At 39.4% G+C, this 17928-nt stretch overlaps 1 protein-coding gene across 9 annotated transcripts in view; it reads right to left on the bottom strand.

The window, feature by feature from the left end:
• Positions 1-17928, bottom strand: part of MRTFB (myocardin related transcription factor B) — an 88681-nt gene that overhangs the window by 16669 nt on the left and 54084 nt on the right. For all 9 annotated transcript variants that reach the window (XM_083412530.1, XM_083412525.1, XM_083412528.1 and 6 more), the window contains 5 exons: positions 5125-5190; positions 2762-2817; positions 1481-1556; positions 813-974; positions 162-340 (listed from right to left, as the gene is read on the bottom strand). In XM_083412530.1, coding sequence (XP_083268656.1) covers positions 162-340; positions 813-974; positions 1481-1556; positions 2762-2817; positions 5125-5190 — 539 coding nt within the window. The remainder of the gene's footprint in view (positions 1-161; positions 341-812; positions 975-1480; positions 1557-2761; positions 2818-5124; positions 5191-17928) is intronic.

Here is a 17928-nt window from a genome sequence, read left to right as displayed (position 1 = left end):
CTTGCTTGAAGTAATGAACATTTTCTAACCACCAAAACTTCAGAGTTTTCATAAAACACAACAGACATTTATCAAATAGAGAAAGAATATCTTAAGAATGCTTGGTTAACAGCAAAATATGGCAATAACTAAGGTTGTGGCATGGAATCAAGACACTTTACCTGATTAGTAGTGGGGGTTGGCAAGACTGGAGATGGTGCCTCTCTTGTTTTGGGCTCACCAGGGGATGCTGCCGAGCCCTGGGATTCCTGACTAGCAGGCTGATCTGGAGATAAAGCATCACTGCTGTCTTCATCAAAGGATTCATCCAATCCTTGAGGATAGTTCTCCTGACCAACCGCTAAAATGAAAGAGGTGATGGGGGTGAGAAATCACCTTTTAATGCCATGATAATGAAGAAACAATTTACTTGTTATTTTTGACATGTATCCAGCACTCATTCGGTGAAGACCTGTGGACATTTCACAAGTAACAGACCTTCTTGTATGAAGGTCTTCTGAGGGCCTTCTGGCGGTTCCCTCACTGCGAGAAGTGAGGTTACAGGGAACCAGACAGAGGGCCTTCTCGGTAGTGGCGCCTGCCCTGTGGAACATCCTCCCATCAGATGTCAAGGGGAAAAGCAACTATCTTACTTTTAAAAGACATCTGAAGGCAGCCCTGTTTAGGGAAGTTTTTAATGTTTAATGCTATATTGTGTTTTTAATATCTGGTTGGGAGCTGCCCAGAGTGGCTGGGGAAACCCAGCCAGGTGGGCGGGGTATAAATAATAAATGATGATGATGGTGTTGATGATGTCACAGTTCCCTACTTGCCTATAATCGCTTCTTTGACACTGGAGTCTACAGGAAGGATGTTTTTTTCTACAAGTTCCATAGGACCAGGCCTCTGAGCAATCTTTTCATTCAGATCATCTGCCAATCGTGCTCTTTTCAGTTTCATCTGAGTTGCCTGTAGAGAGGGTTCCGCAAAGGTCTCTGGAAGAAAGGGGACACATTTTAAAAAGAACTATACAATTTTCAACTCCTTTTTATGAACATTTGTTTTGATTTTAATATTACAACCATATTTTCAACATCTAGATCACATTATTCATGCATTTCTAGGGAGCATTTGCTGACCATTTTAAATGGCTATCACAGTTTACCACAAGCTATGCATTTCTGGCACTGTACAATCTTTGCAGCTACATTTGTTTTTGAAGCAGAAAGTACATATTTTTGAAACAAGCAGATAAATATTCTTTATTAAGAGGTCTAGAAACACCACAACAGTTAATGTCCCTAATATCCACTTTACCTTAAATCAAAGATTGCTAAATATGTAAATCGAGTAAATTAGATTTTATCAACACATATTAATAATTAGTTTTATCAAGGGAGATTCATTGGCTTTTCTAAAGGTTTGGAATATATTCAAGTTCTGAAGCCATATTGAGTGTTTTAAAATGTTCAGCCAGAAAATATGACATCAGGGTCCTCACCTTCAAGAATGTGCATTCTGACCAACTCTGATCTATCAGGTCTACTGCGTATCTTGTGCTTCAGAAAATTTTCAGTCTGAAGGAAAAAATGCATGAACGTTAAATATACCACATTTACTGGCAATTCACCCCAAACAGTTCACTTTAAGGAAACATTTTTGGGAAATGGCTTTCAGAGTACATGTCTTTATTGCAGTCCTGAACGGCTGTCATTGAAGGAAATTATTAAAATTCTTTGGTCACAGAAAAAAAGTAACCATCTGAGAATGTTTTGCAAGACGTTGCCTTACATCGGAAGATTATGTTTTATGTTTATTATTAAATCATTTAGAGAATACTACAGAACATCAGGTTCTTGGCAACTCACACAATAAGGGATAAAATGCAGACTTCTCCCCTTCACATTTTACAAGATCCAACTCATACAAATTTACTCTTTGTAGATGACGTATTTCAAACCTATTCCTCTACATAGTGACGCTAGTGAACAAAATGTGGTATAAATCTAATTTAGGATTCCTAGCAAGTCAGCAGTTACAACCAGCAGACTTTATGGTGTTTTTGAACTGTTTTATTTTTTAAATACAATAATGACTTCTCAATAGTGCAGTTTGCCAATTTTTTAAGGCCACTTCTATTGAGCAGATTGAATGTGAATACGCAACACACTTACCACAGGAAATACAAGTCAGCATTTCCCCTTGAATGTCATTAAGCAGCACTGAGTTTAAGCTGCTCTATGATTGAGTCCTATATTGCATTACAATGAAACACACTGGCACCTATCATGGTAAACCATAAACCATGGCTTACTGTGAATGAGCAGTGTACTAATGCTCATTTTGTTGGGCAAGGAGTAACAAATCATGAGCCTTGGCTTAGAGGGACATGCAAACCAGTGCTCTGGGTTTGCTTCTACCAGACAAACCACAATTCGTAAGCCAAGAACAACCCTTGGCTTTACATCATTGTGGTTTGTTTGGACAGAAAATGAATCTCGGCTGGGATTATCTACTGTAAATCTATATTCAGTGGAAGATGAGAGTGACTGGGGAAAGGGCTGAAGAATATTATAAGTAATCATACTGTTGCCTGTTTCTGGCTTGTTTGTATTAGTTACTGTAGGACTTTAAATTTCATTAAAAATGACCCCAAAATTTAGTTCCAGAGATTATAATCTAGTTTTGTTTCATCTTGTTTCACATATCTTGCATATCTCACCCTTTCCAAATGCAAATATATGTGAGGAATGAAGCAACACGTTTAAACTTGATTCCTTACCCTGGCTCTTTCCAAGCTCTTTATCTGCTCATGGAATGCAGCTGGGCTCTTCAAAGCTACAATGGAGAAGTAAAAGACTGACATGAAACTATCAGAACATACTGTTAAAGACAGATACTTTATACTCCTTGATATTTGTTTCTACTAACTAACATTGAATGCACTCTGTCCACAGTATATGGCCTCCTATTTGTTGCCCTCCCCCACCTGTCATAATGACAAGCTTTTTGTTAGTAATAATAAAACCTACATCGACCAATAAGTTCAATGAACATCATTAATATTGAGTGGCTTCTAAAGGACCATGAGCAGAAAAATGAGGTGCTTGCATTAATTTCCCAGTAAGTATACCAGTAAGTATTAGAGAATGAGGTGACAATTGTGTAGAAACGGCAAACAGAAACCAAATATATGTGTATGGAGAATAATAGGTTGGTTCAGGTGTCTGCCTTACATCAACAAAAATAATGTTCATGCACTCTCATTATTCTCCCATTTCCCTTGCATTACTCTTCCCCATCCCTGCCAAAAGGGACTCACAGTTAGCACTGATTAGCTGACTGGCAACCGCACTTTCGCTAGGGATTGGTTGTGCTCAGGAGTTCCCAAACAGCATAATTTGGCCTGCTTCCTCCACATGCATATGAAGTTGAGCAGCCACCACCTTCTCAAGCATCTTGTCGAAAGGGGAATCTTTGTAACTAGGTGGTACTTGATGCAAACCTCTAGAATCCAGGGAGATCTCTTGAGGAGAGGGTGCACTACTGCCACCTCTAATGCAGAAGGCATTACCTACTCCTGCAATGAAGAATTAAATACCCTCTGGGCTCGCTCATTCAATACCCCAGCTAGCTCTAACAACCCAAGTTGGACAAGGGTTAGACCTGCATGTGATAGACATCTTCAAGTATCCTCAAGCATCTTGTTTTGCATCATCAGGTCCTGATATCTGAAACTGATACCAAACATCCAGGCTTGAGGGGGATCTAAACACCTCCTCTAGAGCTGTATTATCAATGGCATCAAATAACCTTGCTCTCAAAATGCCTAGCAAACTTGTCATAGCAGGCTTCTGAGGGTTCCAAGCCATTTCCACAGGGCAAGATCTTAACTCATTCATCACAGGAAAACTCTGCTGGACGAATACTGGAGGATGTAATGGGGACAGAAGTAAGCTTTCTTTGCTGATATCACCAACAGCACAGGGTGGGCTAGATTACATGCCTTTATCATCAGTTGTCTTGGTTATGAGACGTATGTTACTTGCACTCAAAGTGTCATCTACCCAGCCTACGCTGATATTGTACTAAGTACCATAGGGTAGTGAAATCTGTCTCACCTAGCACAGACACTCACATCATGGTACTGCATGCCAGGTCAGCTCCTTCACCCAAAATCAATTTGTAAATAAGGAATGGCAATGACCAACCTGGCATACAGCAACAGCACTACCAGCCTGGAGGACAGGTTGGTAGAACAGAAAAGGCCACGGACCACAATTAACTGCTTGCTATTATCTTCTCTTCATCGACCTGTGCTGCATCCCACTTTGCCACTGAACGTCTGGATTGGGGCATCTCTTCCCCCCCGCCTCACCCAAACACATAAGCTATCCAACTCACAAACACACAAATGAAGGAAAAGTTTAGAAGAAGACATAAATAGGAACAAACTCCATGGAAAGCAAGCCCGCTCGAAATTTATCACAAGATAGCAAAGCTAAAATAAAACAATTAGCAGCAAACAAAGTGCATATGATGTTTCTAAAAATGCACACAAAAAGCCCATTTCCTACACACCCTAAGAGGCTTATCTTTAAGGTTTATTGAAAGTGCAGTAGAAACAGACCCAAGCAGTCTACTAAAAAGTGTAACCCAGACTCTTGCCATGGGCCACCTCTTCCCAAACCGCCACTCAGCAACCTTACAAAACCAGCCCCTCGTTCTAGCCTCTCACACCAAAAACCCACCCAGCTCCACATGATTAGGTTTTCCATTGTAACTTCCACATGCGTTACGTAACTTTCTCATGTGGAAGGTATCTTTGGGTTCCGACCAACTGAATCATGTTTTAGAAACAGTATATATCTCCAAGCAATAAGGTTTTTTTAGTTGCTTCTGAAGCAATAATTCTAAATTGACATACGACTTAAAAATGGTAGACAAATTCCACAAAGGTGAAATATTTGTGTGTGTGTGTGTGTGTTTGTGTCTGAGAAAGAAAAGACAGTGAAAGCACATAATTTTGATTATCCCTTTTGTTTTCTGGGGGGCATAAATGTTATTGGTTATTTCCTTTTGTCTTCAGCAAGAAGTCTGAGAATTCAGTGCTGCACAAGCTGCAAAAAATAAAATTAGTCTTACGTGGCATGATTCCCTGATCCACCAGCTGTTCTCTTGTCCGCCTTTGCTGTAGCCTTAGCTGAAGTACTGGCAACAGAAAAAAGGGAATAATTATTTGACAATCAGGAACGCAGTTTTACGAGTAGCTAAGTACAATGGGTGCAATCCAGAGAAAGTTAGAGGAATACATAATTCTCACTAAATTAATCGGACTTAAGCCCTACAGCTTAATGTTTCATTATGACCCCTTGTTTTCCATAGGATTTAGGTGCATCAACACAGACAGAATATGCTCCTTTCCACGGTGGAGTGGCACAGGCATTTTAACTTGAATTCATGCATTATTACATTGCATTGTGTTTTGATGGTAGTGGAATATTGCCAAGACACTAGGCATATTATCTGCGGAAGATTTCTCTTTGTAAATGTCCATATCTACCATCAATTCCCTAGGAGCTGGTGCTGTTAGTGAAGGGAAGTCCCCAGATCAAATCTCACCCAACGTACTAAATGATTTAAGGGACGGCACTATTCTTTTAGCCCTGCATCTACGATGTCTGTCAGGACACTAGTCTGTCAGGAATGTTGATTACTAAAATCAATTGTAAGGAGTGATTTTAACACTTAATACAAATTGGGCTAGGATCAGACCTAACCCCAGTCCACCACAGTCATCTCACTCCCTATCCAACTCTTTTCCAGTGTCCTCAGTCATCCATACAGTAACATTTAATTAGAACCTACTAGCATGAAGTCCTATGTGAATAGTCTCAAAGCATAGTTCTACCCCAGATAAAATCCAGGAATCATCCATGTGCAAGATTGTGCAGACTGGTTTTTACACACAGTGGCCCTACTCAAATGCTATGCTCCTGCATGAATGCCCGTAAGCAGGGAAGGCTGACTGGGTAGGCAAAAAAAGAAAATATATTTTCACATATTATTCAATCCAACCCACTATATATTCATTATTAAAGAACTATCACTGGAAGTTTGACATGTTCTGTTGTGTGCTCAGGGAATCATGCAGAGGTTAAAGATCTATTGTAAGGTTTCTGGTTATCCATTTTTAATGGGGGTATTTTTACATCTGCTTTTGGTCCAAACTGAATAACTGACTCTCCACCTACTTATTCAATTCTTAGATTTCTGAGTTGGCATAACTCATTACAGGCTTCCTCAGTTATCACAACTCCACAGTTGTGTGTATGCCTCATATAAATTGCCATGTGTGTGGCAAAAGGTCAATAAGTTTCTCTCACAGAGTTTTAAGAAAAAGACTGTTTCTCTGTTTTGAAAATTAGGTCACACCTTCAGGACCACAGCAACCTTGCTTGCTTTGGAAATTAAATTTCCACTCAGCAATCAAATGACACTACCAACACATTTACAGGCTGGTTTAAATCAGTAACTTAGCCATAGTGGACCAGATCCTGTAAATCAGCCTTCCAGATGTTGTTGGACTACAACTACCCATCATCCTAGGACCTAGACCAGGGGTCAGCAACCTTTTTCAGCTGTGGGCCAGTCCACCATCCTTCAGACCATGTGGTGGGCCGGACTATATTTTGGGGGGGAAATACAGTGGTACCTCGGGTTAAGTACTTAATTCATTCCGGAGGTCCGTACTTAACCTGAAACTGTTCTAATGGGGCCTCCTGCTGCCGCCGTAGCACAATTTCTGTTCTCATCCTGAAGCAAAATTCTTAACCTGAAGCACTATTTCTGGCTTAGCGGAGTCTGTAACCTGAAGCGTATGTAACCCGAGGTACCATTGTAATGAACGAATTCCTATGCCCCATAAATAACCCAGAGATGCATTTTAAATAAAAGGACACATTCTACTCATGTAAAAACACGCTGATTATTGGACCGTCTGCGGGCTGGATTGAGAAGGTGATTGGGCCGCATCTGGCCCCCGGGCCTTAGGTTGCCTACCCCTGACCTAAACCAATGTCCACACTGCCTGTGGGTGATGTGAGCTGTAGTCCAAAACATCTGCCGGATACCACATTGTGGGAGGCAGTTACAAACTTTTAGACAGCAAAGATATCAATAGGTCTTAGTTCCTAGTCCAAGAATCGCAGGCCAAAACTAAATTGGTTCCGTAGAGCTTGGTGTGTGTTTTTTAAAGTTAGTTGTCAAAACAAAATGATTACATCTTAATAATTCTCCTTGAGACTTGATATGAGATAAGAAAAGGGAATCTAAGCAAACAATTAATTTAAGCATGTATACATTCTCTCTTCAAATAAAGTTTTTTTGAAAAGGGATTTAAGATAGGAAATATATATAATAAACTACATTGCATTCTCCTGTTTTTTCTTGATAGCTTATGAATGTATGTTTAGGATGTGAAGTTTCCATTCTACTTTTTTAAAAATGGAAACAAAACAAAAGTAGTTGCCAGATGGTCAAAAGAAACTCAATACTGTAATTTTAGGACACTGTTTGTTTTTGAATGACAAACACTTTCAATGTGCAAAGTGTTTTTTCCCAAAAAAACATGATTTTCAGTGTGATATCAACACATAAATAAGTTACTAGTCTAAAATATGAGTTCTGTTGGTTCTATATTTATTTCATAAAATTTATATATCACTTGATTTAAAAAAAAATCCTTAAAGAGGTTTACAAAGAGAATAAAAAAAAAAAAATTTTTGTTTAAAAAATAATTGAAACAATTATTTTAAACATTCAAAAAATAGGCAATAAGCTAAACATTATATCACCATTCTAGATATCTGTGTAGGCTTGTCTAAACAAAAATGTTTTAGCAGGCACCAAAAATAAGTGTGTGTGTAACAAACCTAGAAAACAATGCCATTCTATTATTCTAGAAAGGACCCCTCTCCCCCAAAAAGTGCCACATACGCACGCAATGCTAAGTCAAACTATGGATTAGTGCAAATGTGTGAGCTGCCAGGGAGAGACTGCAGCTGTTTTGCTCCTCCCAAATCTTTCTAGCTAAATCCAGCACAGCAGCTAAATCAATGTTTGGCTTAGCATGTTGCCCCAACTCTGGCTTGTGGTTAAGTCCTCTCTTCCTTATGGCTCCCCTTCATCACCTACACAGCACAACAGTACAATTACCTATCCCCATACAAATCAATATGGCTAACCTGACCCAGCAACTTATCCCCACCCCACACACAAACAAGGCATGCTGCAGTCAACTGAAACACTGACTTGTGGTTTACACGCCATTTGTTCAATAACCTGTGATTCAATTTTGGCTTAGAGTGGTGTGCAACTAGGCCATATTCTGCAGTGCAATGTTCCAGGTAAGGCACTGCACACTGCCTCAACACTGTCTCTACTAACGGAAAAAAAAGGAACTTGTTTGCATGCCCCTATTTGTAATTCTGATCCTAATAAATCTAGAGCACTAGGATTATAAATTGTGCAGCACACTCAGAATAGAGAACTTAGAATAAAGCAACTCTAATTCTCCATGACTGGAAAGAGCACATAGGGAGTTAATTCTTTCTAGTTCATGACTTTTGCCTTGTGTAATCACACATCTGCACCAACAAAATATGGGTCGCTATCTATCCTCTCACCCCTTCCATCTTTTCAGTATCTATAGCGAGGCTAATAGATGAGATCACAGAGCCTGGCATGCTCTGGTCTGTGGGGTCACAAAGAGTTGGACACGACTAAACAACAACCAGTAAAAAGGTAAAGGTACCCCTGCCCATACGGGCCAGTCTTGACAGACTCTAGGGTTGTGCGCCCATCTCACTCAAGAGGCCTGGGACCAGCACTGTCCGGAGACACTTCCGGGTCACGTGGCCAGCGTGACATCGCTGCTCTTGCGAGCCAGAGCCGCACACGGAAACCCTGTTTACCTTCCCGCTAGTAAGCGGTCCCTATTTATCTACTTGCACCCGGGAGTGCTTTCGAACTGCTAGGTTGGCAGGCGCTGGGTCCGAACAACGGGAGCGCACCCCGCTGCGGGGATTCGAACCGCCGACCTTTCGATCGGCAAGCCCTAGGCGCTGAGGCTTTTACCCACAGTGCCACCCGTGTTGGACACGACTAAACAACAACCAGTATTCGAGGGTAAAAGTTTGCCGCCGCATTCAGTTATACACAAGTATGGTCAAATTTGTTAGAATTTATTTATTTATTTATTTATTTGCTGACTTAAGTCATGGGTATAATCTTTTCTTATCTGCAGCAAACATTGGCCTAATAAGATGCAGGTTGACCACTCCACGCAGCTGTAACACTGAAGTGTAAATGTGCAGCCTTTCTTTTCAGTCATAACAGCAGGGAATCTGTGAGGTCTGGACAGAAGAGTAAAATTAGCCTTTGATCAGTTTGTGAAGAATACTTCAGATACCATCTCAGAACATTCTAAATTAGAGTGTTCAGTTCTTTCACTGGTATGAACATTAAGTCACTGTGAGAAGAGAAAGAGAGAGAGGAGAAATGGATTACACAGGAAAGTCTTTTTGGTTATCTCTACACTTACAGGCTAAAATCTCTAAGCAGGGTCAAGTAGTTACTGGACACGAAGGGCAAGGAATCCCCAGATCACTTTAAAAACCTTTTATATACACCTTTAGTAACATTTGCTTTTATAGCATATTTAAAACAACAAATACTTGAGCTAAGCCTGTGTCTTAACTTTTGAAGACTTGTTCCTCCATGTGGAGAGCAACAGATGAAACTTACCAACGAAAACAAATTAATACTAAATTGTAGCTCATCTTTTAGAATAATGTTTCAAAAATATTTTTTTTTTCAGTTAACAGCACATCGAGCAATTCAATTGTGTTGCAGTGCCAAACATTTTTATCTAGTGTCCTGTTGTGAAGTATACCTGCTTAGTGCAATGGACATGCCAGAAGATGCTGGTGCTCATTTTATAATGCAGCATGGGCTCAGGATAGTATAAACACATCTGATAACTAGCACTTTAAAAAGCCTGCTGCCAAAAGCGACATGAGACGAGCAGAAATGCTATTAGTTATGGGGATTAACAATGCATTTGCCATTGCCAGAAATGCAGTGCAAGCCAAGGTTCCAATGTGAAGGCTCCAGAGTGGGAACTATACCCCAAACAATATAATAAGAGCCATTCCCCAAATAAAATGAGTCAAACTGAAATGTTGCCAAGTATATTTGTGTGTGTGTGTCTACACACACACACACAGTCGAGCAACCTTTTTCATAATAAATTATGTTTGCCTTTTTAATTATTTCAAATTGCTCAGAGCTCTGATGTTGTTATAATCTCATACTTTTAAAATGCAAGCACTGTCATTATTTCAGAAGGTTTGTCACAAGGTTCTATTAAAATCTAATAAAATGTCCACCAGGATTATAGAATGTGTGCTTGTGTGCTGCTCATCAGTTAGCTTTTTAATCTCTCTCTCTTTTGTGTGGTATTAAACATCTGCTTGTGTTAGTCACCTCAGTTGTTCACTTTTGAACCAGAAAACTGGGATATAACTGCTAGGATATAAATATTTGTAATAAATTAATCAAGAATACAAGGTGAATTACTAGGTTTTAGGCCTTTAGTTGGCGCTTTTACATTTGCATGGATATCTGCCATATTTTGTTTGTTTCTTATCTGAGTTTTACCTATGCTACAATGTGAATTGATGGGATGCAGGTGGTGCTGTGGTCTAAACCACAGAGCTTAGGGCTTGCCGATCTGAAGGTCGGCAGTTTGAATCCTCACCGTTGCTTTGTCCCAGCTTTTGCCAACCTAGCAGTTCAAAAGCATGTCAAAGTACAAGTAGATAAATAGGTACCACTCTGGTGGGAAGGTAAACAGCGTTTCCATGCGCTGCTCTGGTTCGCCAGAAGCAGCTTAGTCATGCTGGCCTCATGACCCGGAAGCTGTACACCAGCTCCCTCGGCCGATAAAGGAAGATGAGCGCCGCAACCCCAGAGTCGTCTGCGACTGGACTTAACAGTCAGTAGTCCCTTTACCTGTACCTTTACAATGTGAATTATACCATGATCCCACAATTCCAATTTCTCAACTTGTTCTTCTCAAACAGTACCCTAGCCAACCCCATGGCACTCTGTTTTTAAATAGTTGAGCACTCTGGGAAACAGTATGTGGTATGTCATGGAGATCAGCTGTTCAAAAAAAAATTATATAGAGCAAATCTTGTTTAACTTGCTGCAGTTCCACATACACTTACCTGCGAGTAAGTCCCATGAAAATAAGACTTACTTCTGAGTAGACATTTACAGCACTACACAGTGGTAGCTCTTTGTGCTCTTATGTTTTTATTCCACAAGACTGCCACAACTCACATAAATGTATTGATTGGCAGAAAAATGGTAGCATGCCCAAGACCAAGCTACCATTCAGTTCACGTTGCAATGGGGATTTCACAAATGGCTCATTCACTTACGCATTACTCTATGTGACACCTCTGCAAAGTTGCCATCAATAGTTTCTGATCTTGCTAGGAAGGACATCCCAAAGATCCGAGGTGACTACAGTTAAAGCCTTGCTACTAAGAGTTTATTATTTTATCATACATAATAAGCCATATGGACCAGAGAGTGATCTGATGATGCCACCTGATGCAAGGATTCATACTTCTGGCAATCAAAGAAAAATGGTATTTTCTATCCTTATGGTGTTATCTATACCAAGGCTTCCCAAAACAAGCTTTATTTAGATGTGATTCAAATTCTAATACTGTACAATAAAATGCAACGTAAGAAATAAAAGAAGCAATAAAATACAAATTAAAATCATAACATATAGTAGGGCTGCCATATGCCTGAAATTTTCCAGATTTGGACCTCGTAAATATCATCTGAGCGGAAATTGCTTGAATGTCTGGGAAAACTTCCTTAAAAATTTATGTTCCTCATCTTCTTTTTTTGTGTTGCAATTTTGAAAAAGAAGCTCAACAACTTTGTCTGGATTTTCACTTTTTGAAATATGGCAACCCTGGCATATAGCACAGTGCATTATAATAGCTACAAGAGGCAGAAAAGAATAACTAAATAGTCCACCAAGATCCTCAGCAATTATAAGGTGATAGAACTATTTAATTCCAGCTCCAATGAGTTTTGTAGCATGTTCTGTTCAATTTCTGTCTGTGTTTTTAAATGTGTCATCTAAAATGTCCAGCTGCATTTTGAGTGTACAAGTATTATAAACACTGTGATTTATAATGTGGGATTCACTGGCATATATACACATATCAAAAGAAGTATGAACAGTGGGGGGAAGCAGGACACAAAGTGTAAAGCATGTATTCTCTTTATTTAAAGCAAGATGGGCTGTTGTTTTTTTAAAAAAATAGATAGGCTTTCCCCTGCAGGCATCTTAATTATAATTTAATGTGACTTTATTGTCCATCTGCACAAACCATAGCTAGGAATCAATTTAGCCTTGAGCTGTTGCCACCACATCAAAAGAAGAGGAGCTGAGAGACCTTAAATTACTGTCATGCCATACCCTCCAACATTTCTCCGATGAAAATAGGGACGTCCCATTCCATAATGATAATTTTGCCGTTTATACCCCACACATCTTACTGGGTTGCCCCAGCCAATCTGGGCAGCTTCCTACATATATAAAAACATAATAAAACATTAAACATTGAAAAAAATTCTATATAGCATTGCCCTCAGATGGCTCGGATAACTCCATACCCTCAAACATTTCTCCAATAAAAATAGGGACATCCTAAGGAAAAGGGGGACATTCCAGGATCAAATCAGAAACCAGGACATCTTCTCTAAATCTGGGAAGTCCCTGGAAAATAGGGACACTTGGAGGGTCTACAATGCACTCTACGTATGGCTGCCTTTGAGGCCCAGAAGCTGCAGCAAGTGCAAAATGCATTACAGAAAGAATTGTACTGGTTGCCAATTAGCTACGGGGCTATGTTCAAGCTTCTGGTTCTGGTGTATTAAAGTCCTATAAATCATGGGACCAGAATACTTGAAAGATCATCTCACCCCTTATAAACCCAATTGAGAGGTCCGGAGGGTGACAACACAAAAGTGGGCCTTTTTTTGTGGCAGCTCCCCACTTGTGCAATGTTCTTCCCAGAGCGGCTGGCCTACCACATTTGTTACATATATTTAGGTGCCAGGCAAAAACAACCTGTGCCCTTTTGAACTGTGAGAGGTATTGTTTCCGTTTGTTACTATGGTGTGCATTTTTGTGTTACGTATTTTAAGCGGCCCTGCGATGCATTGATGAAGGGAAGTATAGAACTTTTAATAAATGAATGAATAATTTGCACTCTGTGAGCAAAGGCCTCCTGCAGATACCATCTTATCAGGAGGTGTGTTCCACATAATATAGGAATCGAGCACCTACCCTTTGCAATTCCCTCCCATCAAATATTATACAGGCACCATCTTCATTGGGGGTTTTTTGGCAGCTAGTGAAACCCTTTCTCTTTCAACAAGTCTTTCAAGTAAAGATCTTTCCCAGCCTGCGTTTGTTTTGGAATTGTTTCTAGATGTTTTCTTTTACTGTTTGTGTTTGCTGCCCTAGGCACCACTGAAATATATATTTAATAATAAACCAATTAATAAATAAAATATGCAGCATAGATTTACAAACAACAAAAAGAACAGACACGCAATTCTCACATAAACCCCCCAGGAGATAGTGTTGTCATCACTGCTGCATTGTGTCCCTGGTACCATCCCATGCAGATGTACCAAACCCCCATTTTATTTATTTATTTAGGCACTGCCTGTCAGCCTTCAAGGATTCCCAGGGAAGCACACAATAAAACCAAGTCAATAAGAAGAATACAAGCCAATTAAATTAATTTCTAGCAAGACAGCAACACAGTCATTAATTAGACCAGGATGCATGTTGCAGCAGACAGGTGGGAGGCTTTCTTGAGAGGAACCCCATAAATGTCATAAATAGATAAATACATTTATTCTGGGTTACAGCCAGCTAATTTGGATCCATCCACAAACAGCTGTGCTTTGAACAGTTAAAACACCGCTCTTCGTAAAACTAATTGTGCTGTAGTTTGGGAAGTCACACTCTTTGCCAACAACAGAAGAGTGTGTTGGAGACCTATTCGATTCATCCACTAAATAACCAGCTGCAAACCACAGCAGGGCTAATTGCAAGAAATGAAACTCAATTTGGCAACCATTTCTAGATATGTGCTCTGAGTGATAAATTTTGGCTTCTTTTTTCCATTTGTGTGCAGTGCAAGAGTTTCTTTCTCCCTGCCCCCCCAAACTGGTCATATTCAGTAGATAGTGTGTCTGGAAATGGAAATTTGCTTAAGGAATGCTGCTCCTAGCAGTTGTTATTAATTATAAAATTGATTTTTTTGTGAATCTCCTGTTACATGTAAGAGTTTGTTGGTATTTGCATGTGTGCGAACAACAGGCAATCCCAGATCTTGTCGTTTTATCATTATCTTTTTATTCTGCTACTATCATTTTTATAGTAGGGATGGGGGTACATCTGCTTAAACTTGAGTACACTAAAGAGATATGAATTGCAATCTTGGTCAAAATTTAATCTTCCATCTAGTACTATATTCCGTTCTTCAACAGAAGGTAACCAGCTGCAATGAAGTAAAGTAGTAAGAGCTTAGAAAAACAGGTTTTCCAGTATTTGACTTTGGACATTTACAGAAGGCACTACAGCGGTTCTTCTTGCTGCCATGGAAACGGTGCAGAAATCTGGTGAGTTCCTTTGAATTTATCACAGTTGTTACAAAAACGATTTCCCTTCCTTTAAAAAACAATAAATAGAGCAATTTTTCCACTTTGGCAATTGCTCACAATGCAATATATGATGCTGTCCTAATGTTGGACCAAATAATTTATTGTGTGGCTGCATCAATTAGAATGAGTCTAAAAGTGCAGAAAGAGAGATGAAGTACCATATTTTTTCCATGTATAAGACTAGTTTTTCCCCTAAAAAATAATGTCCAAAATTTGGGGGCATCTTATACACAGATAGATCTCCCCCCATTTTCTTAAATCAGAGGCCCCTAAAATAGGGGATGTCTTAATACATGGGGGTGTCTTATAGACACGGAAAAATACAGTATTTGAATATTGAAGATCATGACAGCTAAAAATTCAGTTGAAAATGGAAACATTTCTAACAACTCACTGGGTTTTGGAAATTTGGTCGCTAAGTATTTCAAGAGTACATAAATCCACATTTTGCCCTGTATATACAGATTGTAATTATATTATTATTATTATTGTAAATAATATTCCAGAAATAATTTGATTTTGTTAAAAGATGATAGACTTGCCTTCATTTAATTAAAATCAACATCTCAAAAATTAGAATGCACATTATAATCTTTTAATTGTTCACGATGCAAGCTTGCAAAAGGTCATAAAATATGTGGTTTTTGACTCCCTATTACTCATCTTGCATGCTTCCAAAATAACATATCTGTTAACAGTTATAACTGAAATGCTATTAACTCAGCAAAGGAAAAAAGAGCTAAAAGTGGGAAGCAGGGCTCCCTTGGGCTTTGTAGACAGTTCCTTTATGATCACCTGAGCTTATCCCTTGATTGACTCAAGGCAAAATCCCACCTTCTTAATCAGTGAAATGCAGAATATGATGTGATCCTTCCCATGTGGGATCTATTATTGCTGTGGGTTACTTAGCTGTTCTTCTAGGGTATAACCCTGTATTGAACATTTACTGTGATGATCTAGGATCCTACTCAATTAGCAATCGACTTTCTACATTAGCAAGAGGTTGGGTTAGATGACCACTGAGGTCCCTTCCAACTCCATGATTCTAAGATACTCTGGTGTATAATGAAATGAAATAAACTTAATAGGTTGAAGCTGTTCAAGAATATATTGTCACACTGACATCAACCCAGATGTATTTTTCCTAGCTTTTCTCTCAACCTATAAAATGTGGATTCAGTAAAACTAAGTCTCAAATAATGGCAGAATGCCAGGGTATTCTTTTAGTTTTACACGGAGAGAGAGATTTTCCCGGCTTTTATTAAACAGAAAATTCCAGTAAAGTGCCTATGACTTGTAGTGAAAACATTTACAGGGCATTCTTATGCCTAGAAGCCCCAGTCTAATCAATGTGGCTTGCTCCTTAGCGTTTAGGATATCCTTAGGTGTTTAGGATATCCTATCCTTAGTGTTTAGGATAGCAGCCATAATCCTTGTCACCCAAAGGTGTATTACTTTTTCACACTAGTGGCTTTCAGGGCAAATTGTGGCAATTAGTAACAAATATTGTATTTTTCAACAACAAATCACACAGAACTACTGTAAACATTTTAAGATTAACATGAAATAGCAAAGAGCCAATGGATTTTTTAAAGTTGTTGTTAATTTCCAAAGAAAGACTGAAATTTATGAAAACAGTGGATAGATAAATAAAATAAATCAAAATGATTGTGCTTGGACCAATATAGGCTTCTTCTCTGTAAGTCACTCCAAAGGGTTAACATCTTTACGGATTAACCTAAGACATCTGATACTAAGAGGATTCTACTTTCTGCATTTTTTTTTATTGTCAAAATCTTCATGGGCTTGTGCACTAATGAATGCTCTTTGTAAAATCCTTTTCTGCCCCATCAAGAAAGATTTCAAGATGAAGGGTGATAGAAGATGCCAGCTCACCATTTTAATGAGTTATCATTCTACTCCAATTTTGAAAGGGGGGGGGGAGAGAAGCCCAGTAATTTAGAATTTCTGTATGGTAACTCACTAAAAATGAGTAACAGAATCATGACTGGTATAAAGCACAGACCTTTTTTAATACCGTGATTTTAAAAAGTGCAACCAAACCCCTTTACTGGAAACAATTTTAAATGGTTTGTTAAAGATCCTGGCAGCAGAATTTGAGGGGTAAATTAATATTGATAGTTATTATCTGTATGTTTACTAAATGCCACTAATTACAGTTTGTAAGATAAAAGCAGGAGGGGGGGAGATAAAAGGATGGAAGGGGTGTCCAGAGCACTGTCTAGTCCTTTTGTGTTGGATGAGTTTTAGATAGTAAGGCTAATTTACTAACTGGGTGGACAAGGTGCTCGGATTGGTCAGGGTGATGCCTTGCGCTCTGGACCCTTGTCCCTCGTGGTTGATAAAAAAACTAGCAAGGAAGAGACAGCTGGCTGGGCTAGGGAAGTGATTAATGCCTCTCTGTGAGAAAGGGTGGTCTCTGCCTGCTTGAAGGAGGCAGTGGGTAAAACCACTCCTCAAGAAACGTAGGCAACCTGGGGCATTTCAGAGGAGTCCTCAGAGATGGCTGGAGAACTCACCCTATCCACCCCCTCTGCTATCTGACCCCAAATTTCCTGATCTCCCTTTTTGTTGATGATGATGATGATTAAAATAACTGTGGTCCTAAGGCTGGAAGGTAATGGGCTGCCAGCCAAGGGGAAAGATCCCATGGTCCAAGACAGACTCGGAGCCATCCCAAAAACAACCTGGTGTGGAGATGGGCAGGATGTGAACTGGGGAAAAGTTGCTCTGACAGCTTAGGTGACCTCTTTTCATTTACTTTTTCCTGCCCAGTGGAGCAAGTGGGAGGGGAACACATGCATGGATATCCTTCCTCTGCAGGAACAGTAAGTTTAGAAAAAACACATTAGGGATCTATAAGAACATGCTAGCTGCTATTTACACCTTATCGTTCTGTTTCCTCCAGTATGATGGTGTTGTTTTCATCCTGTCATACCATTCTCAATAACCCTGTACTAGCCCTCAGGATCTTTTTGGATGCACTGATACTAAAAGCTGCACTAAACTGTAAACAATCAACTGTGAGGAGTCTGTAACACGATTAATTTAGATTTCTAACCCACCTGATTTTTAAGGCTCAAGGTTAAC

The sequence above is a fragment of the Podarcis tiliguerta genome (genome assembly GCF_965153285.1).
Source record: "Podarcis tiliguerta genome assembly, chromosome: 14".
Taxonomy (NCBI): Eukaryota; Metazoa; Chordata; class Lepidosauria; order Squamata; family Lacertidae; genus Podarcis; species Podarcis tiliguerta.
This window is presented reverse-complemented; position numbering and strand designations above follow the sequence as displayed.